This window comes from Salmo trutta, chromosome 30 (assembly GCF_901001165.1).
Source record: "Salmo trutta chromosome 30, fSalTru1.1, whole genome shotgun sequence".
NCBI lineage: Eukaryota > Metazoa > Chordata > Actinopteri > Salmoniformes > Salmonidae > Salmo > Salmo trutta.
This window is the reverse complement of record NC_042986.1, coordinates 40,336,413-40,346,115: the sequence shown is the minus strand read 5'-3', so window position 1 is coordinate 40,346,115 and position 9,703 is coordinate 40,336,413. Positions and strand designations below refer to the sequence as shown.

At 46.0% G+C, this 9,703-nt stretch overlaps 1 protein-coding gene across 1 annotated transcript in view; it reads right to left on the bottom strand.

Moving 5' to 3' along the window:
* Positions 1 to 3,915: 3,915 nt before the first annotated feature.
* The window catches only part of slc6a17 (solute carrier family 6 member 17), a 46,376-nt gene continuing 40,588 nt past the window's right edge, over positions 3,916 to 9,703 (bottom strand). Inside the window, exons 8-12 of the mRNA XM_029724161.1 lie at positions 8,038 to 8,230; positions 7,200 to 7,395; positions 6,739 to 6,898; positions 6,141 to 6,303; positions 3,916 to 4,355 (exon numbers count right to left, since the gene is read on the bottom strand). Coding sequence (XP_029580021.1) covers positions 3,981 to 4,355; positions 6,141 to 6,303; positions 6,739 to 6,898; positions 7,200 to 7,395; positions 8,038 to 8,230 — 1,087 coding nt within the window. The 3' untranslated portion in view covers positions 3,916 to 3,980. The remainder of the gene's footprint in view (positions 4,356 to 6,140; positions 6,304 to 6,738; positions 6,899 to 7,199; positions 7,396 to 8,037; positions 8,231 to 9,703) is intronic.

Here is a 9,703-nt window from a genome sequence, read left to right as displayed (position 1 = left end):
TGTCATCACTGTCTTCATGGAGAGGCAGGAAACACACAGATAATGTCAGGTACTCCTCTGGTGGCCAACAGCGCCACCCTGTGGTTCAAGTCTTCTATTGCAACAACAAAAAACAAGTTTTGTACACTACAGTATTATAGACTACATTATCCACATAATTATTATTACACACTATCATACAAATATCTCAACCATTTAAATAAAAAGGCTTTTTTTTAACTTGACAATTCACATAAATAAATCTATTATTAGTGCCTTTGATTGATCAGAGTGCTTATCGAAGAACAAGATTAGAGGAATGTACAATAACAATTAACCCTACATTTCCCATTGATCCATTTCTGAACAACGGTCAACAGAAATCAACATATATAATGGCTTGCGGCACACCTGGGTAGTGTTCAAAAGGTCACACCGTAGCAAAACATTTTGCAACGGAAAACTACAATCTGTGCTCAAATTTTCAGGTAGTACCTTAGAACACATACCTCCCTGTACCTCCCTGTTTCAATTGTTTTTTTAACAGTTGGTTTCACTCTGCTTCTAAACGTTTTCCTCCCGAATGAATACAACCCGGCTTGGTAACAGCTGGTTGACAAAGCGCAACAACGTGCCCTCTTGTGTGTGTGTGTGTGTGTGTGTGTGCCTTCCTCCATGACATCACAAGAGGATTCATCACCATGGCACTGTGTTGCCGGGGCCGGTTGCCAACGTGGGTATCACAGTTCTATTTATAACACTAGGGGTCACCTGGACTGGCTGGGGAGCACTACGACACACACACACACAGACACACACAGACACACACACACACACACACACACACACACACACACACACACACACACACACACACACACACACACACACACACACACACACACACACACACACACAGACACACATGCTGCCTGATGATCAAACGCTAAATGCTTGGCTTATCTGCGTTCAGATGAATCACCCCCTGCCTACCTTCTAAGGCTGAATTCAAATGGGGGCCCTCCTTCTTCGTTTGTGTCTCTGAGTGATGTAGGACGAGGACTGACATCAATATTTGTAGCGGCTCTGCTTAGGGCCATGGGTTTGTTTGGATTAGAGGCGATGTGGGGAAGGTTGTTTTAGAACAGAATGAAAGTGTGTTATGGCTCAGAGATGTTCTATGTTATGGGGAGTGGGGGGCCTGTGCTTTACAGCTAGGTGAACAGTAGAGAGAGGGGGGCCTGTGCTTTACAGCTAGGTGAACAGTAGAGGGGGGGGGCTGTGCTTTACAGCTAGGTGAACAGTAGAGAGAGGGGGCCCTGTGCTTTACAGCTAGGTGAACAGTAGAGAGAGGGGGGCCTGTGCTTTACAGCTAGGTGAACAGTAGAGAGAGGGGGCCTGTGCTTTACAGCTAGGTGAACAGTAGAGAGAGGGGGGGGGGGGCTGTGCTTTACAGCTAGGTGAACAGTAGAGAGAGGGGGGCCTGTGCTTTACAGCTAGGTGAACAGTAGAGAGAGGGGGGCCTGTGCTTTACAGCTAGGTGAACAGTAGAGAGAGGGGGCCTGTGCTTTACAGCTAGGTGAACAGTAGAGAGAGGGGGGGGGGCTGTGCTTTACAGCTAGGTGAACAGTAGAGAGAGGGGGGCCTGTGCTTTACAGCTAGGTGAACAGTAGAGAGAGGGGGGGGCTGTGCTTTACAGCTAGGTGAACAGTAGAGAGAGGGGGGCCTGTGCTTTACAGCTAGGTGAACAGTAGAGAGAGGGGGGGGCTGTGCTTTACAGCTAGGTGAACAGTAGAGAGAGGGGGGCCTGTGCTTTACAGCTAGGTGAACAGTAGAGAGAGGGGGGCCTGTGCTTTACAGCTAGGTGAACAGTAGAGAGAGGGGGGGGGCTGTGCTTTACAGCTAGGTGAACAGTAGAGCGAGGGGGCCTGTGCTTTACAGCTAGGTGAACAGTAGAGAGAGGGGGGGGGGGGGCTGTGCTTTACAGCTAGGTGAACAGTAGAGAGAGGGGGGCCTGTGCTTTACAGCTAGGTGAACAGTAGAGAGAGGGGGGCCTGTGCTTTACAGCTAGGTGAACAGTAGAGAGAGGGGGGCCTGTGCTTTACAGCTAGGTGAACAGTAGAGAGGGGGGGGCTGTGCTTTACAGCTAGGTGAACAGTAGAGAGAGGGAGGGGCTGTGCTTTACAGCTAGGTGAACAGTAGAGAGAGGGGGGGGGCTGTGCTTTACAGCTAGGTGAACAGTAGAGAGAGGGGGGGGCTGTGCTTTACAGCTAGGTTAACAGTAGAGAGAGGGGGGGGCTGTGCTTTACAGCTAGGTGAACAGTAGAGGGGGGGGCTGTGCTTTACAGCTAGGTGAACATTAGAGAGAGGGGGGGCTGTGCTTTACAGCTAGGTGAACATTAGAGAGAGGGGGGGCTGTGCTTTACAGCTATGTGAACAGTAGAGGGGGGGGCTGTGCTTTACAGCTAGGTGAACAGTAGAGAGAGGGGGGGGGCTTTGCTTTACAGCTAGGTGAACAGTAGAGAGAGGGGGGGCTGTGCTTTACAGCTAGGTGAACAGTAGAGAGAGGGGGGGGCTGTGCTTTACAGCTAGGTGAACAGTAGAGAGAGGGGGGGCTGTGCTTTACAGCTAGGTGAGCAGTAGAGAGAGGGGGGACTTTGCTTTACAGCTAGGTGAACAGCAGACGGGGGGGGGGCTGTGCTTTACAGATAGGTGAACAGTAGAGGGGGGGGGCTTTGCTTTACAGCTTGGTGAACAGTAGAGGGGGGGGGGTGCTTTACAGCTAGGTGAACAGTAGAGAGGGGGGGCTGTGATTTACAGCTAGGTGAACAGTAGGGGGGGGGTGCTTTACTGCTAGGTGAACAGTAGAGAGGGGGGGGGCTGTGATTTACAGCTAGGTGAACAGTAGAGAGGGGGGGGCTGTGCTTTACAGCTAGGTGAACAGTAGAGAGGGGGGGCTGTGCTTTACAGCTAGGTGAACAGTAGATAGGGGGGGCGCTGTGCTTTACAGCTAGGTGAACAGCAGAGAGGGGGGGGCTGTGATTTACAGCTAGGTGAACAGTAGAGAGGGGGGGGGGGGCTGTGCTTTACAGCTAGGTGAACAGTAGAGAGGGGGGGGCTGTGCTTTACAGCTAGGTGAACAGTAGAGAGGGGGGGCTGTGCTTTACAGCTAGGTGAACAGTAGAGAGGGGGGGCTGTGCTTTACAGCTAGGTGAACAGTAGATAGGGGGGGCTGTGCTTTACAGCTAGGTGAACAGTAGAGAGGGGGGGGGGCTGTGATTTACAGCTAGGTGAACAGTAGATAGGGGGGGCACTGTGCTTTACAGCTAGGTGAACAGCAGAGAGGGGGGGGGGCTGTGATTTACAGCTAGGTGAACAGTAGAGAGGGGGGGGCTGTGCTTTACAGATAGGTGAACAGTAGAGAGGGGGGGGCTGTGATTTACAGCTAGGTGAACATTAGAGAGAGGGGCACTGTGCTTTACAGCTAGGTGAACAGTAGAGAGAGAGAGGGGGGCTGTGTTTTACAGCTAGGTGAACAGTAGAGAGAGAGAGGGGCACTGTGCTTTACAGCTAGGTGAACAGTAGAGAGAGAGAGGGGGGCTGTGCTTTACAGCTAGGTGAACAGTAGAGAGAGAGAGGGGCACTGTGCTTTACAGCTAGGTGAACAGTAGAGAGAGAGGGGGGCTGTGCTTTACAGCTAGGTGAACAGTAGAGAGGGGGGGCTGTGCTTTACAGCTAGGTGAACAGTAGAGAGAGGGGGGGCTGTGATTTACAGCTAGGTGAACAGTAGAGAGGGGGGGGCTGTGCTTTACAGATAGGTGAACAGTAGAGGGGGGGGGGCTGTGCTTTACAGATATGTGAACAGCAGAGAGAGGGGGGCTGTGCTTTACAGATATGTGAACAGCAGAGAGAGTGCTCTTTCTTTCTCTCTCTCTCTGGAGGGGTTGTGTTGTGTTGGGTTTGATAGATAGGGTTTCTTGTGCTTCAGTCAGTCATATCGATCATAGTTCGGACTCTGGCGAATGAATATTCTGATAACCCGTCTTGGTCGGTGTCCCGGTACCATATCCAGCCGTGTTGGTCATCTCCTGGGCTCCGCCAGGCCCCAGGTAGGGGCGGTGAGAAGGCATGGGCGAGGGGCTGGGGCTGGGGGTGCCTTTACTGAGGATGAAGCGGGACTCATTCTCCTCCTCTAGGCCAGAGAGGTCCTTGGTCATGCCTTTACGGTAGGAGACAGACAGCTTGTTGGAGCCGTCAGAGAGTAGGTTGAAGTGGCGGGCGATGAAGACGCAGGGGAGAGGTAGCATGGCGGCGATGATGAGGGAGTAGGCCACACCCAGAGCCCACGGAGGGTAGGAGAGGAACTTCTCCGATGCCTAGCAGAGGGAGAACGAGAGGGAGGAGAGAGGAGAGGGAGGACGAAGAAGAGGGTGGAGGAGGAGAGTGAAGAAACATTGAGATACAGATTCAGAAAAGCTTTTAATGTACCAATATTGGGAAATTGGGTTTGCGACTGCATAAAACACAAGAAAGAAGTGTAAATGAGGTACAAACACATGATAAACTGATTGCACAGTAAATACAAACATAGATGGAATATACAGTTCCTTCAGAAATTATTCACACCCCTTGACGTTTTCCACATTTTGATGTGTTATAAAGTGGGAATCAAATGGATTTCATTGTAATTTTTGGTCAAAAATCTACACAAAATACTCTGCAATGTTAAAGTAAGTATTCACCCCACTGAATCAATACATGTTAGAATCCCCTTTGGCAGCGATTAGAGCTGTGAGTCGTTCTGGGTAAGTCTCTAAGAGCCCTTCACACCTGGATTGAACATTTGTCCATTATTCTTTATAAAAATCTTCAAGCTCTGTCCAGTTGGTTGTTCATCATTGCTAGAAAGCCTTTTTCAAGACTTGGCATAGATTTTAAAGACGATTTAAGTCAAAATAGTAACTAGGCCACTCAGGAACATTCAATGTTAGATTACTTGTTAGATATTACTGCACGGTCGGAACTAGAAGCAGAAGCATTTCACCACACTCGCATTAACAGCTGCTAACCATGTGTATGCGACCAATAAAATTTGATTTGATTTGAATGTCATCTTGGTAACCAACTCCAGTGTAGATTTGGCATTGTGTTTTAGGTTGAAAGGTGAATTTGAAAGCATACCGAATCAGGTTTTCCTCTAGGATTTTGCCTGTGCTTAGCTTTATTCTGGAATTTTTATTTTGGAATTTTACTCCCTAGTCCTTGCTGATGACAAGCATACCCATAACATGATGCAGCCACCACCATGCTTGAAAATATGAATGAGTGGTACTCAGTGATGTGTTGTGTTGGATTTGCCCCAAACATAACACATTGTATTCAGGACTAAAAAGTTAATTTTCTTTGCAATATTTATTTGTGTGCCTTGTTGCAAACAGGATGTATGTTTTGGAATATTATTATTCTTACTCTCTGGCAACTGAGTTAGAAAGTGCCAGGGTGTGTTGATACACCATCAAAAGCCTAATTAATAACTTTACCTCAAAAGGATATCCAGTATACACTTTTTTGTTGTTGTTGTTGTTACACATCTACCAATCGGGTGCCATTCTTTGCGAGGCATTGGTTGAATCTGTGCTTGATATTCACTACTCGATTGAGGGACCTTACAGAATAATTGTATGTTTGGGGTATAGAAATGGGGTAGTGATTAAACATCACGTTAACCACTATTATTGAACACAGAATGCAAATTATTATGTGATTTTACAACTTATTAAGCACATTTTTAATTCTGAACTTATTTAGGCTTGCCATAACAAAGGGGTAGAATACTTATTGACTCAAGACATTTCAGCTTTTCATTTTTTAAATTAATTTTGAAACAATTTTACAAAGCGAATTAAAAGGGTGTGAATACTTCTGAAGACACTGTATATAAAGTGAAGCAGTCCGTGATGAGGAAGATGAGGGTGAGTCAACCATTGACCAAGAGGAGATCATTTTAAAGGGAAAGTAAATGCATGTGTGAATACAAAGAAGGACCATGAAAAAGATTGTAGTCATTGGACTAAGAGTGAGGTACCAGTTAGGTGAAATGGATGGATTAGTACAAATGTGTTTGAGCTAAACTGGTGTAACAGAGGTAAAGATTCACTGACCAGTTCCTCCACCCAGGCATTGTACCCAGCAGGACTGATGGCCATCTCTATCACAGTGGCAACGATGAGCACGGTGAGACAGGCAGGAGACACGTACTTCCACATATAGAAATAGAAAGAGTAGGGTCTGAAACCCAACATGTCCTCTAGATCCTGCATGAACCTGAGAGAGAGAGAGAGAGAGAGAGAGAGAGAGAGGGAGGGAGGGAGGGAGGGAGGGAGAGAGAGAGAGAGAGAGAGAGAGAGAGAGAGAGAGAGAGAGAGAGAGAGAAAGAGAGAGAGAGAGAGATAGAGAAGGAGGGAGGGAGAGAGAGAGAGAGAGAGAGAGAGAGGGAGGGAGGGAGGGAGGGAGGGAGGGAGGGAGGGAGAGAGAGAGAGAGAGAAGGAGGGAGGGAGGGAGAGAGAGAGAGAGAGAGAGAGAGAGAGAGAGAGAGGGAAGGAAGGAAGGACAGAAGGAAGGAAGGACGGAAGGAAGGAGATTAAGGTGGGGATGAACAAAAGCGAATTTTGAACACAATCAAATTTACAAAGCCATTTCTCCTAGGCACTGCTGTAAAGTAATATGTACGTTCCTTGTGTCATGTTATGCATCCAGTACCTCTTGGTGCCGTAGATCCAGGCCACAGATATATTCTCAAGTATAACCACCACAGTGAGAGGCAGGCCAGCTGAGTAGTCATCAAACATGGTCACAAAGTAGTTCCCGGAGCGCTGGACGAACAGCAGGCCACAGAAGAACGCCACAATGCAACAACCAACTGAGAAGGAAGGACGAGGAAGAGGAGGAAGAGAGGAAGAGGAGGAAGAGGAGGGGGAAACATTAATAATCATACATACAGACCACAGAAGAAGACTACGATGCAACTGCCTACTGAGAGAGGAGGACTAGAGAAGAAAGATGTCAGGCTGATTATATGACTACATTTCTGATGCTTACCAATTCAAAGTAAGGCATACAACATATAGTCTCTTTCAACAGCCATTGGCTAACCTTTGACTTCTGACTGATAAAGAATAAATCAACCAACCAATCAACCAACCAAACAATAGCAGACTTACCACAGAGGAACTCCTTGCGGATCTTGGGAAAGGCGTCCAGTACAGGTGTGGTGATCCCTGTCATGGTGCCGATCATGGACCCCAGCCCCAGGTTAATCAGCATGAAGAAGAACATGACAGACCAGAAGGGAGAGGCAGGGAAGTGGGTCATGGCCTCAGTGAAGGCGATGAAGGCCAGGCCTGTTCCCTGCACTGCCTAGAGAAAGAGAGAGGGAGGGAAAGAGATGAGGAAAGAGAGATGTTTAATCCATGTGTCTTCACTATATTTCACTTCACATAATGAGATGACTGTTTTCCATCTAAAAGTGGTTATAGATGATGTTGGAAGTGCTTTGGGTGTTGATAAGAGTATGAAATCTCTACTTTATAGGCTAGTTTCAGAGACCGAAAGCAGTACTGGAAAAATCAGGACTATGGATTAACATGAAAGGCCACAAATATATGTTTTTTTTTTGGTGTGAAAATGTATTAAAAAAAAGACTTTCACCTCTAAACCAAATCAGACCAACATGCCTTGTTGATTTCGTCGTCCAGTATACAGGGGTCCAGTCCCAACATGCCGTGTTGAGTTTTACCTCCAGTATACAGGGGTCCAGACCCAACATACCTTGTTGAGTTTGACCTCCAGTACAGGGGTCCAGTCCCAACATACCTTGTTGAGTTTTACCTCCAGTATACAGGGGTCCAGACCCAACATGCCTTGTTGAGTTTGACCTCCAGTACAGGGGTCCAGTCCCAACATACCTTGTTGAGTTCATCCTCCAGTATACAGGGGTCCAGACCCAACATGCCTTGTTGAGTTTGTCCTCCAGTATACAGGGGTCCAGACCCAACATACCTTGTTGAGTTCATCCTCCAGTATACAGGGGTCCAGTCCAAGCTGACTGAAGCTGTCCTCCTTGACAGTCTTGATCACTCCATACATCTCCTGATAGTCCACAGCTGACAGGTGAGAGAAGTTGACGTGGGGAGGGATCAGATCATGGCTCAACACACCTGTGTTCAGGTAACCTAGGATCTTCTCAGCATTCCTGTAGAAAGGAGGAGAGAGGAGAGGAGGAAAGGGTTAGTGTTAATTGTGAGATAGAGATTTCATCTAGCTGCATTCATAGTAACAGGTAGGAAAGACAGAGTGGGATAATGCTGAAAGAGATTGACTCTATTTTACAATGACAATATGCGGTTGGTTAAGCTATGTGAGCTTGACAAAATTATTCGAGTTTGGCGCTTGATGGTTTTTGCGACTGCACTTGAAGGAACATTAAAAGTTCTTGAAATGTTCTGTATTGACTGACCTTCATGTCTTAAAGTAATGATGGACTGTCTTTTCTCTGCTTATTTGAGCTGTTCTTGCCATAATATGGACTTGTCTTTCACCAAATAGAGCTGTCTTCTGTATACCAACCCTACCTTGTCACAACACAACTGATTTGCTCAAACACATTAAGAAGGAAAAAGAAGAAATTCCACAAATTAACAGTTAACAAGGCACACCTGTTAATTGAAATGCATTTCAGGTGACTACTTCATGAAGCTGGTTGAGAGAATGCCAAGAGTGTGCAAAGCATCAAGGAAAAAGATGGCTACTTTGAAGAATCTAAAATCTAAAATATATTTTGATTTGTTTAACAATTTCTTGGTTACTACATGATTCCATATGTTTTATTCATAGTTTTGAAGTCTTCACTATTATTCTACAATGTAGAAATAAATAAAAAACCCTTGAATGAGTAGGTGTTCTAAAACTTTTGACCGGTAGTGTATATATATATACAGTTGAAGTCGGAAGTTTACATACACTTAGGTTGGAGTCATTAAAACTCATTTTTCAACCACTCCACAAATTTCTTGTTAACAAACTATAGTTTTGGCAAGTCGGTTAGGACATCTACTTCGTGCATGACACAAGTAATTTTACCAGCAATTGCTAAAAGACAGATTACTTCACTTATAATTCACTGTATCACAATTCCAGTGGGTCAGAAGTTTACATACACTAAGTTGACTGTGCCTTTAAACAGCTTGGAAATTCCAGATAATAATGTTATGGCTTTAGAAGCTTCTGATAGGCTAATTTACATAATTTGAATCAATTGGAGGTGTACCTGTGGATTTATTTCAAGGCCTACCTTCAACCTCAGTGCCTCTTTGCTTGACATCATGGGAAAATCAAAATAAACCAGCCAAGACCTCATAAAATAATTGTAGACCTACACAAGTCTGGTTCATCCTTGGGAGCAATTTCCAAATGCCTGAAGGTACCACGTTCAGCTGTACAAACAATAGTACGCAAGTATAAACACCATGGGACCACGCAGCCGTCATACCACTCAGGAAGGAGACGCGTTCTGTCTCCTAGAGATGAATGTACTTTGGTGCGAAAAGTGCAAATCAATCCCTGAACAACAGCAACAGACCTTGTGAAGATGCTGGAGGAAACAGGTACAAAAGTATCTATATCCACAGTAAAACGAGTCCTATATCGACATAACCTGAAAGGCTGC